The sequence below is a fragment of the Ascaphus truei genome, chromosome 3, assembly GCF_040206685.1.
Source record: "Ascaphus truei isolate aAscTru1 chromosome 3, aAscTru1.hap1, whole genome shotgun sequence".
In the NCBI taxonomy this organism is placed as follows: Eukaryota; Metazoa; Chordata; class Amphibia; order Anura; family Ascaphidae; genus Ascaphus; species Ascaphus truei.
In genome coordinates, this window is record NC_134485.1 from 389296076 (window position 1) to 389319603 (window position 23528).

Genomic DNA, 23528 nt, shown 5'->3' on the forward strand with positions numbered 1-23528 from the left:
TAATCTTCACCCACAATCCAATAAGACCACCAATGGTGGGAAAACGAATCCCAGCTTTATTAGTAAAGAATGAAAACATAACACAGCAAGAACACCTCAGTGGGGACACTGTCAGGTTACCCTATCCATCAATAGCAGATCTTGTGGGATATATTAGACATGAACCCTCTTATTGCCACCCACATAACTAAGTGAGAGGTAGTAAAAATACATTACCTGAGAAATCACTCCCCTACTTACTGCCTTAGCTGAATAATAGACCGCCTCCTCTATTCCAACACTATAACAGATCTACTATACTCCATATAATGGAGACAAAGAGTGCCCATCCCAAACAAAGCTCCTACCTGCCAAACTGACAGCAACCTCCTCTCTCCTTTTCTCTTTTTTGTTACCCTCTCCTTCCCTTTCCCCCAACTTTGGTAGCCATACAACAAATACCCTACAAAACAAATCACTTCAAAAACAAAACAGGGACTTTCATTTGTTGCTGCTGAAGGAAGAGATTTCAGGCCCTCCAGAGCCTATATAATCCAATTTGAACCACTTCTCACAGCCTCCTTTCTGCACAAGCTTCTTTCACCCAGACCTACCTCCTGAGAGTTTTCTGTATGAAGACGTCTCGTTTCCTTTTGCAGCACAGAGCTCCGAACCACACACAAATCAAGGACAGTTCCACCCCAAAACATTTTGATTTAAAAATAAATCCCACAAAATCAGATATCGATCGCCGTTAATTGCCATTGACTTTAATGGCAATTAACACAGAACCAGCTTCAATACCTGATATCGGAGTTGTGTGATAGCCCCCAATGGGCAGATTTATCAAGTTGTAATGCAGTGTACAGGCATACCCCGCTTTACGGACACTCACTTTAAGTACACTCGCGAGTAAGTACATATCGCCCAATAGTCAAACGGCAGCTCACGCATGCGCCTGTCAGCACGTCCTGAACAGCAAAGTTGAACTCCCTACCTGCACCGAAGCTGTGCACAAGCGGGGAGACTATAGAGCCTGTTACAAATGCGTTATTTACATCAGTTATGCACGTATATAATGATTGCAGTACAGTACATGCATCAATAAGTGAAAAAAAGGGAGTGTTTCACTTTAAGTACATTTTCATTTTACATACATGCTCCGGTCCCAATGCGTATGTTAATGCGGGGTATGCCTGTATTGCACCGCATTGGAGAGAGCAGAGTTAAGAGGCGAGGAGAAATTTATAGTGCAGAAAATCAGCCAGAGTGGGAGATTTCCTCCATTGGTGTTCAGAGGAGTGAATGCAGTGTGTATGTATGTATGTATATATACATATATAAAGCAACTGTAAATATTCCTGTATATTCATTTGCATGTCTTAGACAGGTCTGCAACCCTGTCTTTCAACATTATCACCCAGCAAACAGCACTTCCACTGCAGCGAGGGATTCTGGGAAATGACATGCAAATGAGCACACAGTGCCACTTTTTATCTCATGCTCACATTACATGAGCAACCCTTAGTCAATGCATGCTGCTTTAAACACAGCTTTTAAGCAAGGACTTGGGAGATGCAAAGTCAGTTAACCCACTCACAGACATGTTTCAACCTTGATGGGTCTCATCAGTGTGAGGTTGGCTTACTGACATTTGCTCAAATGAGATAAGAGTAGGTAATCACCACGACTATTAAGGTTATAGTGGGTAAAAAAAGTGACTAAAACCCTCCACAGTAAAGCATAAAGCAACTGTAAATATTCCTGTACAGTATATTCATTTGCATGTCTATATATATATATATATATATATATATATATATATATATATATATATAAAAATAAATTTATATATATATATACAGTGGCGACACACCTTATCCTTAGTTGGCTAGAGCCGTAAGCCGGGAGGTTTCCCGGCTTGCTCCTTTTTTCCCTCGGCGTGCCGCGCGTCATCGATGCGCGGTCACGCTTCATCGGGAGCGTGCGTGCATGGCGCGCGGGCCCAGGGCTCCCCGAGGAAGCCCTGGGTTGCTTTAATGTGGGGGATGGCGGTGGGGGGCTCCGGGGGACCCGGTGGACCTGGAGAGGGGAGGGGGAAGCCCCGATCGGAGGACCGATCCTCCGAGGCTCCGGCGCGCGCACGGGACACCTCGGCGCATGCCCAGTATCTGTCGCGGCCGAGACCAGGTAAATGTTAGAATAAACTCGGCCGCGACAGTATATATGTAGCCCTGCTTCCTATTGAACGCAGGCCGCTACCCTGTGCTGTATCACCTGTAGGCTTGCAGGGCCTAAGTCTCTGCCACGGAGAGCCTGGGGTGCTCGCGCAATACTTATAATGGGTGCAGTGCCTCCACCTGCGACAGCTCCCGCCAGAGGGGGAGTGGATCTTCGCAGGACGTATACACGATAAATACCACCACACAGCAGGATACCTTAACCAAACGACTTTACTTGCATGTACTACCTTACACATATATATATATCAGCGGCCCTCCCTAGAGGAGACACCCCACCTAGCGTCACGGCGAACGCCAACTCTCCCGGGTCCCCCCACCGGGTGATCCCACCCCGTGTCCAATCCCCTTGAGATAAGTCCTCCCACCCTCAAGTGAGTCAGATAGATATGTATATGTGAGTGTGACTGCGCAGCCACTGTGTCCCGAATGAAATGATGGTACCGTTGGTGCACTTGTAGAAATACCTGCCGGGTACTCCGGTACCCGGTACTGCTACAATCTTCACAAAGGCTCCGCTGGATATAGAAGTCGTCCTTCCACCCATGTGGCGGTCCAGGGCGATCCCACCCGGACACGCGGCGGCTGGCTTGTGGGGTGTGAGCCCAGACCTCCCACCAATTAGAACAGTCCTGCTATCGATCTTGTGACACTAACGGGAATCAGGAACCTCACTATGGCAATCCCTAGCTCCACTTGTCTCTACTGGGACTCAGGGCCTGAGTGGGCCTGGGGGCAGGCAGCCTACGCAAGGGCGGTTGGCCTCCCCTACTCCGAAGCTCTGTCTCCTCTCCAGCCAGCTCTGAACCAACGTGCGCGCAACTCCTTCCTTTTCCTCTCCCAAGCTCCCAGCCCATTGGCTCAACTCTATCACGGGGTCTCCGCAGGGCTGCTGGGACTCGTGTCTCGCTACTTCCCTCCAATTAGCACTCTCCTCCTTCGCGGGCTTTGCCAAACACGCATCTGCGCATGCGCAACCTCTGTCTAGGTTAGGTCTATACGGGTGCCAACCAGAACATGGCGTCTTGCATGACGCGGAGCCTCCATATCGGAGTACTCTCTCTGTAGCGCACCCTCCCCCAACAACAAGGGTGAGAAAAGGGATCCCGGCTGCATATATAAAAAAAAATATTATATATATATATATATATATATATAATCTCGGCACGAATGTCACATTCACATAGTATTTAACCAGACTGCTTGTGGGCAAATACCAGGAACCTATCTGTGTGTCTCCCCCATTTTTCCTGTCTGCAGTTACATTTTTTAAATATACTTTTGTGTATTATTGGTTACTGGTTACCGTGAGCACACTTATTTCTGATGATCTATTTGGATTAATTACCTGTAGTTGGATTTCACTTTTTCCACAGATGTGGCAGCAATTAAAGGTAACTTCCTTTCATCAACTAAAGCCTCACAATTTGGAGAGTTATAGTTGCAAGAGCTAAGATGTTCTACAATCAGCAATAAGCTTTAACATGTTAGAAGATTTCCATTACAAATAGGATTTGGGGTCAAGGTATCAAGGAAAGCAAATTGTCCTTTTGCCTTTAAACTAATCATTTTAAATTATTAAAGTACTATGCTTCTATTTTCCCTGTTCACATTAGCTTATCATATAGAGAAAGTCAAAGGAATTGTTGTGTACTGTAAGTATAAAGAGAAGCATATTAAATCCCCCTTTCATTACAATACTAAGAGGCTCTTTTGGCCAAAATGCCTACTGCTATTCTGTAAGCCTCGATAAGTGGGCGATAAAGGCATAAATCACCCATTTTTTCAGCCGTCCAAAACACATCGCCGGGTGAGTAGCAATAAGCCACTTATCGTAAGGTTCTGAAACTCTTGCAATTCTAGTAGCCTTGATTTAGTTTATCGAGGCTAATCGCGGCTCTAGAATAGCGAGTTTCTCCCAAAATCCTCACGCCAGGAAAAGTTGGCGTGAGGCTGGTGAGAAGCAGCTGAGAAGGTGGCGAGAGAGGAGTTTGAAAAAAAAAATGCCCTTTTCCTGCATCATAGTGATGCCGGGAGTCTCCGAAGCTGATATCCATTAATATCAGCACTGGAAACCCCCGGCATGAATCCTTGCAATAAAAATGCTTTTACAAGCAACTTCATTACCTTAGCGGCTTACCGCTAAGGCAATGAAGGCGTTAACTACCAGTACCATGTTTATTATGGGTAGCGTGGGTGGGTGAAGGTGGTATTTGGCCCTTGTTGGGTGTTTAGGCCTTGTAGGGGTGTTTTGGGCGTAGTTAACCCCTTCATTACCTTAGGGAAGGATCTCTCAGCAAAGCCGAAGAAAGTAGCGCTGCACAGCCGCAAACACAGGGTGTAGACAGTGGTGACTAAAATTCAAGTTTATTGAACAGACATGGATTGCTGATGGGTCCTCTGACGCGTTTCGGCTCGCAGGCCTTCGTCAAAGACGAAGGCCTGCGAGCCGAAACGCGTCAGAGGACCCATCAGCAATCCATGTCTGTTCAATAAACTTGAATTTTAGTCACCACTGTCTACACCCTGTGTTTGCGGCTGTGCAGCGCTACTTTCTTCGGCTTTGCTGAGAGATCCTTCCCTGCTTCTACTGCCGCTTTGCACGCCGGAAGACCCCACTCACAGAGGAGGAACCGCAGGTCACGTGACCACCGAGCGTGAGACCGCTCACACGCCGGGAGCAGCGGTGCCGTTCATACACATGAGCACAGCTGAGGCGCACACCGGGAGAGCCTCTCTCTCCCTCCATCTTACCTGCACTGAAGCAGATCACCGCCGGTCACTTGACCGCTCCACGTGACACCGGAGCCACGGCGGGGTTGGCGGTGCAACACTGTGATACTGCTCTGATGATCCTTTACAGAAGAAAATCCTCCTCATAACCGTGAGTGCCCTATACAGCAACCCTTGGTGCCCAGAGCTGGGCCAGTTGCCAAAATACCATAACTAATAACTGTTACATTGTACAATGGGGTCTTCCTATCGTTTCTGATGCACCTTATAGGATACACTGTATCTAACTTTACCTTCATTACCTTAGCAGTTAATACTGCTAAGGTAATGAAGGGGTTAACCCTATTGGCTACCCACCCGGTAGGTATAAACACCCACCAAGTGCCAAATATCAACTTCACCCATCCTCACTACCCACAATAAACATTCAAAAACACAACACCTCCTCTACTCCCAACAACCTCCCCACCCACCAATACATACAGTACAGTAATGGGCAAAATTACTATGATCCAGATATGGATAATAGTGCAATTGCCCATTCTAAAATCAAACATTAGCCAGCCTGCATAAATAAAGTAAATAAAACGTTCTACTTACCCCTGCCATCATGAAGGGCGTCCTCGTCAGCATACTCCAGGTCCATGTCCTCCGTTGCCAGCAAGAGTACATGAAAAAATACATTCTAATGGTCCCTAACCCCTTTATCACCATAGCGATTAATAACCACTATAGTAATTAAGGGGTTAATACACCCTTCCCCGCTACCCACCCAGGAGGCCTAACCACCCACCCCGGCCCCACTATGCCCACCCTCTACCCACTGATTGGCACAGTGGTTTATCATACCCATATAATATGGGCATGATAAGCCACTATAGCACTCAATGGTCAACCTAAAAAAATCATTAATGCCAAAAATACACAATAATAAAAGAAATACACAAGCACCTAAACATGCCAACAATAAAAGAACTAAAAAGCCTAATAGTACACATGAATATCTTTTTTCTATCACCAAAACAGCAAAAGAATTAAAATGATGTTATTCCGAAACATAAGAATATAATTAAATGAGCACCTATGCAACAAATTAAATAAATAAAAGCACTAGCCAACAAATCAATTAAATAAACAAAACCACTAGCCAACAAAAATATTAATTAATTTAAACAGCTAACCAACTCTATAATGTACTAAAAACAAGCCATCCAAATTCCAAACAATTTTATCAAAACAATAAACAGAAATAGAAAAAATAACAATCAATTCAAAACAAACATTTGACAAAAAATGCATTGCCTGTCACTGTATTTATCTGTACCCTAACGGGGCACAGATTAATACATTAGAAGTCAATGGGCAATCACAAACATAAAAATAAATACAATCAAAAAACCCGAAAAAAGATATTTACATACATTCAATATTTTACTTGCCTTTAGAAGTCTTCACCCTCCGAAAACTGGCGTTTCAGGAAGCTCTCGACCCGCGACGTCATCACCCACAATCCGTCTCCATCCTCCTTGAAGACCAGCATCAGGTGCAAAAAAAAATCTTCTTTCTTCCATCTTCTTTCTCCTTCTTCTATCTTCATCTGTCATACTTCTCTTCTTTTCTTTAATCTTCTATCTTCTTTTTTTGTAATCCAATAGAGCCCCATGGTAAATCCAGCAACGGGCGTTGCCTCGATGTCTTTTTCAGCTAAAATGAGACAGAACAGGCCTTATATAGGGCATGTGATGTCACATTTTAGGGTCAGATGGTACAGCTTCAATCTGATTGATAGCAACGCTAAAAAAAACAGGCGTCGTAAACGGTCCAGCGATTTTGTGGTATGAAGCCTTATAGAATAGGCCCCTAATAGTTTTTTCTTTTACGCAGCAAAATACACAAAATTTAGCACAAACAATAAAAACCTGCCCCAGAGAGCTTATAATCTAATTTTTGACGCCTAAGGCACAAGGAGATAAAGGGACTTGCCGAAGGTCACCAGGAGTTGACACCAGGCTCCCTCTGCTTCAAACTCAATGTCATTGTTTTCAGTCACTGCTTCACTGAGACACTCTTCAGTTGCTTTGAATTGTGGCCATTTGCCAGGTCTCTGGTAATATAAAGCTATCAGTTAACAGTTATTCATTACATTTCTTGAAACTCATTCACAAGAACAAAATAGAAAATCTTTCATATGCTACAAAGGCATGGATACCTGGCTTTAATAAACAGATACTGTTGTGTTAATTGCTGACTCTCTAAATGGAACAATGGGAGAGTTCTTCAGATATATTAATGTGCATGAGCCTCTTGTACCTTCATGCTAATGTCACAGTGCTGATTTCCATCTTAGGAGGTTATTTATGAAGGTGAAGATGCCCATGCTATGTGGTAGTGGCTGACATAGACCATTTAGGACACTGCAATTCATTATGATTTGCACTTTGGATATACTACTCTTGAGAGGCTTTTAAAGTTCACGTGCTGTATATATGTATATGTATATGTATATATATGTATATGTGTATATATATATATATATATATATGTATATGTATATATATATATATTATATATATATACAGTGTTCGACAAACCTATACATTTGCACGCCCCGGGCGAGTGGATTTAACATCTTGGCGAGCTCCTATTGGCCCAAGCAGCACACGTGTGGTACTAGGTGGCGAGTAGATTTTTTTGTTCGGCGAGTAGATTTTGTGGTGATTTGTCGGCCACTGTATATATATATATATACCATCACGTTTTAAGTTATGGTGGGTGAAAAAGGAAACAAGAAACATCCACCGTATTGCATATAGCAAATAGAAAGATCACTTGTGAGCACATTCATATGTCTTAGGCAAGTCTGCAACCCTGCCTTTCACCATCATCCCTAGCATACAGTGCTTCGACTGCAGCAAGGGATTCTGGGAAATGACATGCAAATGAGCACACAGTGTGTCACCTTTTGTCTGAAAAAACATTGTTACATGGAGCCCATATAAGCTAATGCTCACTGTTAACACAGCTTTAAAGCACAGCATGGGAATCAGATGCAAAGCCAGAGAAACCATTCACAGACATGTTTCAACCTTAATGGGTATCATCAGTATGAAGTTTGCATCTGATTCCCATGCTGTGCTTTAAAGCTGTGTTAACAGCGAGCATTAGCTTATATGGGCTCCATGTAACAATGTTTTTTCAGACAAAAGGTGACACACTGTGTGCTCATTTGCATGTCATTTCCCAGAATCCCTTGCTGCAGTCGAAGCACTGTATGCTGGGGATAATGGTGAAAGGCAGGGTTGCAGACTTGCCTGAGACATGTGATTGTGCTCACAAGTGATATAGATAGATAGATTCATATACATATATTGAGCAGAGGGAGCAGTGGCCTGAGCAGAAGCAGAGGGAGCTTGGTGTCAGCTCCTGGTGACCTTCAGCAAGTCCCTTTATCTCCTTATGCCTTTGGCGCCAAAAATTAGATTGTAAGCTCTATGGGGCAGGGAATAATTGTTCGTGCAAAATTCTGTGTACCTTGCTGCATAAAAGAAAAAACTATTAGGGGCCTATTCTATAAGGCTTCATACAAAATTCGCTGGGCTGGTTACGCCGCCAGTTTTTTGAGCGTTGCTATCACGGTATTCAGAAAGCCTCGATTATCTATGAATCTGTATCACATTGGTTTCACACCAATCACTTTACTTAATTTTCACTAGTTGGTGATTAGCACTTCATTTTATTTTTCTTGCTTTTTATTAAACCTAAGAACTTTAAACTAGATTCTGGATGATAATCTAAAATGGTAAGTACGTATGGCTGTGAAACTTGGACCCGAAATGTGAAGATAATTCAGAAACTTCAGACAACTCACCAAAGTAAGGAGAAATGTATAGCGCATATTACCCGAAGAGAAAGGGGGAAAAAGGAATGGGTTCAGAAGCAAACTAAAGTCTGTGACATCACATGGGTAAAGAAATTAAAATGGCAGTGAAACTGACATATCGCAAGACGAAATGACCATTGTTGGATTAAGATGGTACTCAACTGGGTTCCGAGAAATTGCAATAGATCCAAACGACTAACAAAAGTAAGATGGGAGGATGAAATCAGAAAATTTGTTGGAGCAATATGTAGATGTTTTCAACTGCAGTGCCTGGAAGATCATTGGGGAGGCCTTCATCATGCAGTGGATCAATAAGTGATGGGGATATATATATGAGGTATATGGATGATATCTCATATATATATATATATATATATATATATATATATATATATATATATATATATATATATATATATCCACCGCTTGATGAAGGCTCACTAGCCCTTTTATCCCCTGTACCCAATTTTCCAAATCTTTCTGTTCATGAAATGTCTGTGAATTGACTGTATAACCTCTGTTAATTTAATTTAACCATGTATTGTTATAACTCTGTGCCTAGGACATACTTGAAAACGAGAGGTAACTCTCAATGTATTACTTCCTGTTAACACATTTTTATAAATAAATAAAACCTTTAATGAGTAATGCTTTGGGCTCTGATTGAACTGTTGCATGCTTTGTAGAGGGTAATTTACATTTTTGGACACATTTTGCTACAACAGATTTTTGTGTGTTAAGTGCATAGACCAGAAGCGCTGTATGTACCTTTAATAATTCCTTTGGTGGTGGCAGCGGGATAAATTTATATTGTAACAGAGTAAGGGTAAATATGAACTAATTTCAAGTACCTTTGCAAGGAGAAAGTGAGGTAATGAGTTGGATGTGTGTATTAACCCTTGTTTCAGATGTCACATGCTCACAAGCCTGCCGTGCGTGGTATATTGGGATGGATTGAGGGAAGATATTATTCATTTGAGGGATCATGTGAGGTGAAGATTGGATCAGCTAGATAGCTGTGTGTATTAACCCTTGTCCCATATACAGGTCACATGCTCACCGGTGTGCCATACGTGACATACGGTATCAAAGTACTTTGCATCACTTTTTTCCACTTGAATCAGTTAGCATTTTGGGTTGTGGTTTTGAAGCAGTTGGATTAGTATGAGCTTGGCGCAATAATATGGTATATATCAAATTTTGCATCAATATAATGAAGCAAAGTTGCATCAATTTAATTCACCATTTCTGAGATGGCGTTACCCTCTTTAACACAGCATTAGATGTAAGAAATCTGTAATAAGAAGTTTAACCAATCAATAGCAGGTACCAATTGTCGCAAATTACAATTTGCTGTCAAAATATAGAAAATTGCTCAATTTAATACATATCTACCTTTTTGACCGTCTGTAATCTAAGTGCTTTCTCAAATATGTTAAATCCTTGGTCTTTAAAACCAGAGACATAACATAAAACACAGACAAAGCTCAGTGCACATCCAGAAAAACTTATATACGGTACAGTGCCTAAATATACATGTATAAATAACTAATAAATAAAATGGTCTTTTAGTTTAACATTTTGGCCAAATTGTTGTAAGCCCTTGAGCTTACAACAATTTGGCCAAAATGTTAAACTAAAAGACCATTTTATTTATTAGTTATTTATACATGTATATTTAGGCACTGTACCGTATATAAGTTTTTCTGGATGTGCACTGAGCTTTGTCTGTGTTTTATGTTATGTCTCTGGTTTTAAATATAAATTGCCATGCTCAGTAGCACTCCTCTGTGAAACTTATATGCTTATATATATGTTGTGGGTATTTTGGGGGTTCAATTTGAGCTTGTAGGTGTTCTGTATGTTTTAAAATCCTTGGTCTTTCCTGAAAATCCACTCCTGAGGAAGGTTTCTATCGGGAATGAAATATCAAGTGAGCTACAGATATAGCGTAATTTAATTTTGCCGGGGTCTTGTACTGTATGTTGTGTCTGATCTCCTGATGTTCTGTCGGCCGCTTGCGAAAATGTCGTTTTAGGGTAGGTTGCAATACTGCGTAGTAATGATAGGTGGCGCTAGTGCATCTTCAAATATAAATGCAATGTAAACTGTTCCTTATTCCGTTAATTTCTTACGATATGATATAGTCCATATATTTAAATATAACCCACACCTTATCCCCTAAAAACATCAGATGACTACAAACTATTTTTAAAATATGATTTTTTTAGATTAGATTACCATAAATGACAGTTTAGAGATAATGTACAAAGACTGTGAAAATACAATACAATTGTACACTTTGACCTGTAAAATGAGAATGTTATACGTTAATAATCAGAAGAAATAGATGCATGAATTACATTGTGTGGTATGCGTGTGTAGCCCCCTTGCTAAAATCAGGCCCCTTTTAGCATGTACGCTATGGCCGCTGCTGGCAGTGTTGGGGTTAAACCCCTTGAACACGGTCCTGCGTGTGACCTGGCTCCTAGCTAAGTTATACTGTTGCAATCTCCAGGCACATGCTTTTCTGGCAGGGTCTGGAGAGTTCTAGAAGGTCATGTGACCGGTGGAGTGAGAGACTTGCTACTGTAGGTTTTGCCCATAGACAGAGAGGGGTAAAAGTATATACCCCCTGGGTATATGAGGTGGGAACCCACCATAGAGAGGAGGTTCTGTTCTGTGCTGGTTTAGAGAGCCCCATGGGCTAGGTGCAGGCCACAGAGGTTCCCATTGTAACAAGGAAGGTTTGTTAAAATGCTCAAATACCCAGCTGTAGAATGATTAATCAATCCCAAAACACAGGTCGGTGTATATCATGAATGTGAGTTAGTCTATAAAGCAGAATAAAACCATGAATCCCTGAAAACCGAAAGTGTGTGAGAAACTCACCACAATCAATTTCATTGGGGGCATTAATATAGCATAAAGGCAAATAGACTCACATACATCTCCTTGTTTGGATGACGTGCTGCTGCTGGTAAATCCAAGGTAGATGCGAGAAGAGTAGAGCACCATCAAAAACTTGAGTCAGGAGGGGATCCAAATAATCAAAAAAAATCTTTATTGGAGTAAAATAAGCACAGGAAAACACCTCCTACGCATTTCGAACAGTAGTTCTTTGTCAAGGAGTGAATAACTACTGCAGATACACTCTTTTAAATACCCAAGTCAGCAGATCTTTTTCATTCTACTGGATATAGATCCAATGTTGGTCTCTCTCCCTCCTAATAGAGGTAAATGAGAATTTTAATCTTGGCCAAAGGGTTAATCTAAATAACCCCTTTTCAAGAGAATATATAAGTATTTTACTGTGTATTTTTGTCATATTGGATGTAGCATTGGGCTTCTCTGTCACTTGTCCAGTAGGGCTCTAGCAGCAGGAGAAACAGGATATCCTCCGCGGGCTGAGAGCCCGCGAATCAGACGGACGGAGGGCGGCAAGAGAGCAGGTAGTGTCCAGGGAGCAATGGCTCCTGAACAAGGCCTAGGTTTGCCCCTTAGGGCTCAGCTAGGCCCTGAGTCACCCAAGCTTAGTGTTGCAGGGAAGACCCCAGATAGGGACACTTCACCTTTAGTACGTAGTAGTGTTGTTGCACCGGTGACCAGACAGCCACGCAGTGCTCTGTGGTCTGGGACCAGGCCACAGGCCACATAGACATTCTGGTGAGACAGTCCAGCTGGAGCTCACCCCACGAGGCGGATCAGTATCCTAAGGAGTGAGGGGATTTATGTCAGTGGCCTTGCGACGTGGCACCTGACTATTCCAACTTAAACAGCTGCAGCTGGGTGCAGGAGTACTCAGGAAAGATACGTTATATACATTGTGTGTGTATTATTACTTACTGTGTATTGGGTCCTGTGAGGGGTTATCCCACCCACGCTGGGGTCCCTCATAGATAGACGCTACACACGAGGAGAAAGAGCTCACCCCAGGATCCCAGTGGCGGAGGCTTAGGCCTCCTGTGAGCAACAGGTATAGCAGCACATGTAGTTTCCCTTAGGCATAGGGAAAGGGGGGCTACAACTATATAGAACTGTATATGTTTATTTATTTAAAAAAGGTTTTACCAGGAATTATATGCTAAAGATGTTAAATTCTGGGCATTATTGAAATCCCTGCTCTCTGATTGGTTAAAATTCCGGGCATTATCCATTCAGTAATGGCCTGGAATTTTTGGCACCCTGTCAAGTTTTTCACCCAATCAGCTTTCAGTTCTCATCCACACAGAGTGAGAGCAGCTCTCGGTCAGGGGAGGTGATTGGATAGGAGGCACCAACAAGGCACTGACTCCTCCTCCACCCTGCCTGCAGAGCTCCACACAGGAGAGTGAGGAAAAAGAGGTGTGTGTGTGCGCGCGCTCTGTGTGTGTGTGCTCGTGCTCTGTGTGTGTGCGCGCTGTGTGTGCGCGCGCTGTGTGTGCGCGCCGTGTGTTTTGTGAGTGTAGAGGGGGGCAGCAGAGTCTGTTTTGTTGGTGTGTCTGTTTTGTTGGTGTAGAGGGTGGAGGAGGGCTGCAGTGTGCTTTGTGTGTGTCTGCAGTGTGTGGGTTTACAGGGGGCTGCAGTGTTTGTGGGTGTAGAGGGTTAGGCTGCTGGTGTTTTGTGGGTGTAGTGGGGGCATAAGTCACATATCGCCAGACTTTGCTCTCATTGGTTTGAAATACTTCCCTCTCATTGGTCTACCCTATCTGCATTGTCATTGGTTTACAGGAAACCACGTGATTCCGTTGCCGTATTAGAAGGTAAAATCCTTGTTTTTTTCAAAATGTGCACGCAGATACCAACTGGGCCCGGCCTCATAGAGGGCCGTATCTTGTTCGCGCCGCTCACGCAGCCGCAAGCAGTGGGGACGAGGCCTGAGGAGGTCTCAAATTACTGGTTTACCTGTTCCTGGCATACTTAGAGAATTCAAGTTCTCAAAAAAAATCTCTGTCGTCCCAGTCTCTGAACACTGTACTCCAAGCCCAATATGACTGAATTTGCTCAATTATCCATGACCAATATTGCTACTAGACAACAATCCCACCTGTAGTCGTTTTCACCTAAGTGAATAAACATGTTTAAATGTAACATTGCTTGGTGCACCTGTGCTTAAAGTGTTAACAAAGAAAATGCACACGTCCACATTTTGAATTTTAAAAGAACGAAATGTTGTGTTATCCTATTTCAAGGGTATCGTGTGTCCAACTATTGCTATATACTTTGTTGACCTCATTATTATTTGAACATCTTCAACACATGTACTGTAATGCACGTAGGAGAAATATTGTTTACAACATCAGCCATGTCGTAATTATAACCCTTGACCGTCCTTTAGTCTGTCTGGAACTAGTTATAAATGTCAGTTGCTGATGCAAACTAAGTGGTATGTTTACAAAATAAAACTGGCTGTACTCCACCAAAACAGCTGGCTGCAGCTGGCTGCTGAGATTTAGGGAATCTTTCACAGAAGCTATGATTGCATTGTTACCAAGTTCTTAAACGGTAGATGTGCGCTTAAAATATTAACCCCTTCACTGCCTAGTGTTCCAGCACCTCCAGCAGTAGGTTATTGTACTGTATGCATTGGCAAATGTGTTTTCTTACAGTATAGGCAAAGCTATACAGGCATACCCCACATTAACGTACACAATGGGACCGGAGCATGTATGTAAAGCGAAAATGTAGTTAAAGTGAAGCAGTACCTTTTTCACACTTATCGATGCATGTACTGTACTGCAATTGTCATATACGTGCATAACTGATGTAAATAATGCATTTGTAACAGGCTCCATAGTCTCCCCGCATGCGCACAGCTTCGGTACAGGTAGGGAGCCTGTATTGCTGTTCAGGACATGCTGACAGGCGCATGCGTGAGCTGCCGTTTGCATATTGGGCGATATGTCCTTACTTGCGAGTGTACTTAAAGTGAGTGTCCTTAAACCGGGGTATGCCTGTACATAGAATCTTACTGATGAACTTCTGTTCCCAAGTGCTTACAATGAGCTTTTCTTACATCTGAATCACACTGATTTTGTCTAGGGTTCACATGAGTTTGCAGTGGAACTCAATCAGTGTTCTCCCACCTCAGAGATAGTGCGCTTACAATGCGATGCAGTTGTGCTCAAAACATTTCAAACAAACATTATAAACTCTCTGATAAATCCTCATCTAATGTTCACTAACTTAAATAAATTGCGGTAAGCAGCACACAGATCAGTGAGTGCTAATCTGCAGCATTTATGCCATTTAAATCTATACAATCCTTATACATGAGTGTGTAAATTGTAAATTAAACATTTATTGTATTCCTTTTTATTCATTAGTGGACATGTAAATCATATAGGCAGATTTGCAAAAAATGGTGCATATTGGACAATTTTGCACCAAGAATATCAATTTTAAAAAAACACAGGCATCACAATCATACTGAGGGCCTTATTTACTGAGCCCAGCTAAGCCGTAAGGCATTTTATGGGCCTATTCATTTGAATTCACCACACAAGGCCAAATGAACTAACCGGCTTGTCATAACAAGCAGTATGACAAGGTGCATCTTTACCCCTTCTACAATGCTTTATCTGCAACACGTCTTCTGGCACAACACGGCTATAACACAGCCATGAATAACAGAGAAGCCATCAACTTTTTAGAGCAAAGCAAATAAAAATTCAGAGACACTTGCAATGGCGTATTATCTTTAATAATAGAAAAATCAATCAAATAGAGCTGAAAGACTCACAAATGAAATTCTTGAATTCAGAATCTAAGACGAATACTACATTATGTGCGTAAATAAGCTCCCTCTCATCCTCTGATCTTAAGCAAGACACTGCTGTGTTCTTTGTCCCAGCGTCTCATAGCTCCCACAGGTGGTGCCGCGGCTTGGTGATATCAGAGACGCATCGCACTTAGTCTGAAGAGTTGCTATGGCCAGTGCAAAACTTCCAATGTACACTTGAAACAAGGCCTAACCTTGAGGAAGAGGCATTGACACTGGTGATGTTACTACTGGAACATCTGGCAAAGCCTCCTTCACTTGTTAGATCCCTTTAATCCAAACAACATTACTTTCACTTTAATGCTGCTGCTGATTGGTCTCAAGGCAGGAGGAAGTAATGTTACTTCCTTAAATGCCTCCATCCTGACACTGATGGATATGTTGCACCCTTCTGAAGATATGTAAAACTAGTATTTATACAAGAAGGAACCGGCACTCCAGAGGTCCTCATACAAAAAAAAAGAAATTTTAATCCTCACAGACTGATGTTTTGGTCAAACACACTGACCTTTGTCAAGATGACAAAGGTCAGTGTGTTTGACCGAAACGTCAATGTGTGGATTAAAATGTCTTTTTTTGTATGAAGACCCCTGGAGTGCCAGTTCCTTCTTGTTTTAGCAGGATGTGCCCTGTATTATAGGTCTCCCCAGCGCGGGATGATCGCTGTGCACCTGAGGCAGTTACATACATCCAGTGAGTGCACCTAAATTCTTTCTTCCACACTAGTTTTTATGGCAGCAGAACTTGTACACCTAATGATAAAAGAAGCAGATTAATGCACACTTTTAGTAGCTTCCTAGGATCTCTGAATGTTCATCCTCTATATCTACTGAGTCACAATCTAGTGCATACAGTATGAGGCAAAATTGGAGCAATAAACACGAGCGCATTGAATGCCAAATCCCATGACATCAAGGTTGCCACCAGTGCGGATTTGACCAGGGGTTTCAGCCACTTATCTCCGGGTATCGAAGGGAACCGTCTGTCCACTCAAGGGTACTCCCACAGCTGTCTTAGCTAGATAAAGAGTATATGCGGAGCAGGAAAAGACCGTTTGGAGATGCGGGGTAAGAGCCACCTGCAGACCTGCTTCCCATGTAGGGCCAGCGGCCGCAATCACAGCAGCCCACGGATAGAGCTCAAGCAGCTCACGATAGTCAGTCCCGGCTGGCATCTCCCCCTCCAAATCCGGTCAACATGGCTGCGCAACGTAAAATGGTGCCACGTTGTCATGACAACGGCACACTACGTGATGTCACAAAATCACATGATGCCCAGATGCCGTGATAACGGGACACTACGTGACATCACGCAGCATCACGTTGCCATGACACGGGGGCATCACGTGACGCCTCGACACCATGTCGTCCCATTGTCATGGCAACGTGACGGCACGTTATCATGGCAAGGCGCGCCATTTGACTGTGCGGAGCCATGCTGACTGCACATTGCAGGAGAAGATGTTGCCGGGGGAGAGAGAGTGTCGCTCGTAAGAGAAATCAATATATAAAATAAATAAATGTTAACAATATGTATTGTAAAAAGTCTCACAGTTAGCTTCAATAGAAAGTGACAACCCTGCATGACGTGTACTGCGGCACCCAAAGGATTAAGTGCCCACATAGGGATAAAAATCAAAGGTACATATTGGCTAAACCAGGACAAATTCTTTCAGTTGGGTAAGTAAAAGCACCCCATTTAAAATTCCACTGCATTAACTAATAACCCCAACATGTCCCCACAGTCTATGGGGAATTTATACTTATAAATGTTTTGTTTGGATGATGAGAGGCTGCAATAGTAAAGTTGGTCTACAGGTAGTAATGGTACAAAGTACATCTCTTCTGCTGTCATTTCCCCCAGTCTGTATACAATACTGTACATGTGAAGGATGATTTACTGGAAACCTTCTTCTCAACTAATAAATACTTCTGTTTTCATGAGCACATAGGAGATGATATGAGTTAATCACATTGAAAGGTTTTTCAGGGTAACTTGCAGCAATGCCTATTTTGTTAAGAAAACATTCCCTATGCGGAAAAAATAATTCAACATATGTATAAATATAACACATTCGTAATTTTATTTTCAATACCAAAATAATTGTTTTTTGCTAGAAATAGAAAACGTAAAATAACATTCACTCAAAGGTAACGAGATGAGGTATTTTCAGAAGTAAAAAAATAGAATCATTTAATAAAGTGCATTCCAGTAGTTGAAAATTCCTACGGTGTGAATAAGGCAAGTTGCATTTCTTTACAATTGTTAATGTTTTTTTTCCATTCACTTATCATACAAATGGTGTATTAAGAAAAATGATATCATATAACAAATGGAACCCACATTACAGGGTCCATGAATGCAGTGTCTATCACAAAGCAACACAATGCCCCCTTGTGGTACAACGCACAGGTTACAGTATATTATCTTACAGCCTAAAAAGTATCATGACGCTTCATTATTTGTTTGCTTATCTATTTATTTTTTTTGCAATGTGAAAAGGCAAAATCTGAGTTCGTTCAACATGCAAACATTTTAGATTTTCTGACCTTTTCCACGTGTATAAAGTTTTCAATTTTATGATTTATTTGCCTTGTAGTCTAGTCCAGAAAGATCTTAATTCATGACGACAAAACTACATATACAATCTGAATATATGAAATAACAAACACATGTTAAATATGTGATTTGCACCTTTACTTGAGAGTCTGCTTAATATACTGTAGATGTAAAACGTAAAAAATGTTGTTGGAAGAATTAAAACAACATATTTTGTATGTAAGCAGCAATGCATGGTGCATGCTTGGGAGAGCATAGTCTATAATTCAAGTCACATCTCTACCTTTGTGGCTCTCTGTAATAGAGTGGCAAGTAATTGAATAACTAGTTAGTGTATATTTTACTAACTCACTTAAGGATCTCTCACTATCAGAACTCTGCAGGCTTTCCGAGTGGATACTCAGCCACTGATTGAGCCACCTGTACTGAAGCAGGAATATCCTGAAACCCTGACCTGTTGGTGGCCCTTGAAGACTGGCGTTGGCCACTCCTGCTTTAGAGTATGATTTGTAAAGGGTTCAAACGAGAAGAGGTATAATTGCGAGTTATGTCATATTAATTCAACCAGAACTAATTGTTCCTGCAAGCCATAATTGAGAAGCATATGTATACATCACAAACAACAAATCATGGATGAGATCATAGAAATAAGATATGTTATGTATGTATATGTCAAATAGAATGATACAGCGACCAGGTTCCCTCATTTACATGTGACAAATAGCGGTCTGTTGCCTAAGGCCGAACTCACGGTGCCTGCTTCGGCCTCGCGCTTCCGTGCACGCCCCCCGCGCGCACTCCTGCAGCTCCAGCGATGCGTGCGCCAGCTGCAGGAGATGGGACGCAGCGTTCATGGGCATGGCGGGCGGGGGGTGTCAGATGCGTCACAGAGCTGGTTCAATTTTTGTTGTGGTGGCAAAATGTCGCTGCACAGCGCCGCACGGACTTGAAGAACTACCATAGGCAATCAAGTAGGAGTCTTTGAAGTGCGCGCGGACGCAAGCGCGCACATAGCGACGCCGTCACCGTGAGCTCGGCCTTATACTGTAGATTGAAGAGTATCAAAATCACAATGCTATATATATTGCAGCAAATAGACTGGCTATATAAAATGGTAGTTTGTATCCACTGGAGTAAACAATATTTCCACCATATACAGTGCAATGCAGTAAGTAAGGATGTTCTCTACATAACAGTGTGAAAGGTGTTGTCATTTTTTTTTTAAACTAATATATAAAACTGACATGGATTTGTACATTACTAGTAGAAATCAGTTTACTAAATTGTGGATAACATTGTGAAACATATGTGCATGATGGAGTCATTACAGGCTGGACCAAGTAATGGGGCCACTGCACAATCTTATTCACTCATGCGGTATACTAAAAAGACTGCTAGCAGGTACTGAATGCATTAATTAATGAGAAGAGCCTGTACTTGAGGATTCAATAATCGAGTCAGTCAAAAATGCTATAAACATCCTAGGGAGGCAGATTTTAACCTACTATGTATTGAATACAGCGTATTCTGCCTACTGCATGCATTCAAATGTGAAATGTAAATTCTTTTTAGGATGAGCTAATTAATAACAAATATTTATGGACATTTCGGAAAACAAAATCAGCTCTGTAATCAATACAATGATGCCAAGATCTGAGCGTTTCTGTTACATTTATGGTATTGTAAAAAATGTGATCTTTCCTTAAATGCCCGTATAAATAATATAATGCAACTCTACATATACTATACATAATGTTTATATGTGATGGCAGATATTACACGTATATACAAGCAAATGGAAATCTCTGGTCCCAGCAAATCAGTATCTTCTTTGCAGTCGTGTGCGTGGGTCAGCTGACAAACTGCGGAGCCTTCGTGATGGCACTGAAGTGTCTGCAGGTTGGTATACGAATTGCTGAATACTCTGGAAAGAAATAGTAGTTACACAATTATTGCTGCATACTGTATATTCTGTGCTTTGTACGATAATGCTCTTAGGCCTGGGACTTGGTGCCTAAAACATAGTGCCTAAAACAGTGCGGAGGCGCTCAGTGCCGAGTGTGAGCACGGCTCAGCCTTGCTCACACCACTATGTCCCAGGCCTTATCCTTTTGCTGTTGCAGTCTTGCCTAGCAGTGACCATTTTATTAATCAATTGCAGATAGTCATCAATAGTTTTCACTGAATATAGCAAATAAAAATATCACCTACAGTATGAGCCCATTCACATGTCTCAGACAGGTCTGCAGCCCTGCTTTTCACCACTATCTGTTAGCATACAGTGGTTCCACTGCAGCCAGGGATTCTGGGTAATGGCATGCAAATGAGCACCCACAGTGTCACCTTTTACTTCAAATCCATTTTAACATGGACCTCTATAAGCTTATGCCTGACGTATTGCACAGCTTGTGCTTTGTGCAAAATAGATGAGAAAAAAAAGGATATCATACAACTAAAATGAATTGTCTGACGTGTGGAGATTAAATAACTGATGATATTTGTTTCATGAACCTCTTTCTTCGGTGCTGCAAAGCAATGCAATGGAGGGACTTTGATTTCAGTTTTGTACTTTATCATTGACATTGTGATTTGAGATCATTCTGATGCTTTGCACACTACAAATCTAATAGATAAATGGCAGTCAACTGTGTAAAATACTATCGACAAGACTACAAAGAAAGACAAAACATACTTAAAATTATTGTACAGCACATCTTCATACTTCCAGGTTATTATCAGGGCTGTGTGAAGAGCAAACACACGCACAGAGCGATGTCCCTGCTCAGCCTACCGAATTGGAAAAAACTCACTAAAGAGGTGCTGTCAGGGTATGAACTATTGAGCAACACGAGAGACAGAAGACCCTAATAGACGCACACTACTCTACCAATATCAAAACATAAATACATTTTATTAATTATAAGTTTATTATAAGTTCTTTTGTTCATATAATTAATCAAATGTATTTATTTTTTGATATTAGTAGAGTAGTGTGCGTCTATTAGGGTCTTCTCTCTCGTGTTGCTGTGTGAAGAGCTGACTCATTTCTATTGTTAAACAAGAAGATTAAAAATAAATGCTAGTAAGTTAAATAATAAATAATAACTTTATTTCATGTAACGCTTTTATCCCAATGGAACTCAAGGTGCTTCATAATAGTATAGTACGCAGTACACAGGAATATTTACAGGCACAGGTCCCTGCCCAGATGAGCTTAAAATCTATGTTTTTGGTGTCAGAGGCACAGGGAGATAAAGTGACTTGTCCAAGGTCACAAGGAGCTGACATCGGGAATTGAACTAAGTTACGCTGATTCAAACTCAGTTTCGCTGTCTTTACATGTAACAAAAGAGGGCTGGAATTTTTTGCTATAATTATATTGTGCTATAAATAAAATAATTGATATTTTGAGATATACCCTGAGTCCTTTGAGTTATGAGGTTTTCGGTCATGTTTCTAGATGATTTTCTTCTCTGGTTTATATCAAGTATTGCATGTGTCATCCTAGAAGGTTTGTTGAGTGGTAGACAAGGCTTTCTATCTCAAAAGGGAGAATACATTATAATGGTGAATGCCATGTCATTCCTTGTTAATGACAAAAAATAAGAACTGGATAAAAGAATGATACTAGTGATTTTATGTGCATGATAGCATGGGAGTGGTAAATGCAAACCACTCATAGGGGGATAGTTGTCCAGTAAGAAGCCAAATTGATCCATAATGTGGCAAGTCTTTTCTAGCAACACAACAGAGGAGTTTGTAGGAGATATTTCTTTTTGGGGCTTATATAAATAGATTGCCATCATTTAGGGGTGGGTAAGGGAAATGTGGATGGATTGAGGTACAATTCAGAAGTTGTAAAGAGTATATCAACTAGAAGTGAGTGATACAAAGGTCAACAGCCTTCAGTTATGGTGCAAAAACAAAGGCGCAAAGTAATAGAGAGATAGGAACAGTTATACTGACAAACACTAAACAGACCATGGATCTAGGGGCAATCAGATCTAATGATTTGGATTGGCCATGGAAAGGTGGAGTGTATAAAGTAGATCACCACTACTAGAAAGGAGGTAGTGGTGATACCACATGCCTTCAGCACACCAGTACTAAAAACAACCTCTCTCCATGTGTCCTCGGTTTCAAATTAGCACCCAATTTCCCTTCGCCCGTTTGCATCTAAACTACCCCTGAATTAGTTATTTATAACCACCTGCTCATGTTCCCTTCTTGAAACTGTTTTTCTCTCCTAACCACTTTATTAAACAAGTCCTATCAACCGTTGCCAACACTCTTTTCACAAGAGAAATTCTGGGGGCATTTGTCCCTGGTAATTTGACTAGACCTCTCTTTTTGTAAACTAAACATTGCTTATTTACTTCCCACACCATCCCTCCACTTCTGCGCAACTATCCAAATATCTACACTGACTGACTAACATCCTAATATTCACAAAGTTCTTCACAACACTGTCCATACCTATCTCAGACCCCGGGTTCCAACTTCTTTTTTTTTTTTTTTTAATACAGTATTTTGGATTTCCTTAAAATCATAATTAAATCACACTTCCAAGATGTTTTCTAGGCCATACCCCACGTCTTGAAATGACTATTCACACTGTCAGACTCGCCACAGCCCATGAATTTTTAAAGGATCCCTAAAAAATGTATTCACAGGCCTATCCAACACCCTGCTGAGATCCTTTTTGCAATCAACAAAACTAATTAGCTGATATCATACCTCCTCAGAACTCTGTCTTCTCTGCTCACTAATCCACATGTTTTTCTCCCTCTTTTCACCACTTACGGCAGAGGTTCTCAACTCCAGTCCTCAAGACCACCCAAAAGGTCAAGTTTGAAGGCTATCCTTGCTTCAGCACAGGTGGCTTCAACCTCAATCTTCGAGTGAGTCACTGATTGAGCCACCTGTGCTGAAACAGGAAGCCACTGATTGAGCCACCTGTGCTGAAACAGGGATATCCTTAAAGCCTCACCTGTTGGGGGGGTTTGTGGACTGGAGTTGAGAACCCGTGACTTAGAGGGTTAGTTATTAAACAGCGATATAGCGCACAAACTCCCACTGAACTCAATGGGAGTTTCTGTGCAACAGTGCCTCGATCGACAGTATCATAGTTTAATGATTAACTCCATTGGAGTCTAAGCTGCTTGGAGCAGGGACCGATTGCATTATACATCATTAATTGATGCTGATCTCAAGCTTGTTATGGTCTTTGATCCAAATTGCACTGTGCTGGGGAACATGTTGGCGCATTTTTAATTATTAATAATAATAATAATAATAATAATAACACAGTGGCAATACCGGTTAAAACTTCTGACTACATGCTGTCCATATGTGCAGACATACAGTGCTGGAAAAA

General features: G+C 41.6%; 1 protein-coding gene across 1 annotated transcript in view; it reads right to left on the reverse strand.

Moving 5' to 3' along the window:
• Positions 1-17652: 17652 nt before the first annotated feature.
• CEP126 (centrosomal protein 126) overlaps positions 17653-23528 on the reverse strand; it is a 110602-nt gene continuing 104726 nt past the window's right edge. Inside the window, exon 12 of the mRNA XM_075592439.1 lies at positions 17653-20075. Within this exon, the coding sequence (XP_075448554.1) occupies positions 19971-20075 (105 nt within the window). The 3' untranslated portion in view covers positions 17653-19970. The remainder of the gene's footprint in view (positions 20076-23528) is intronic.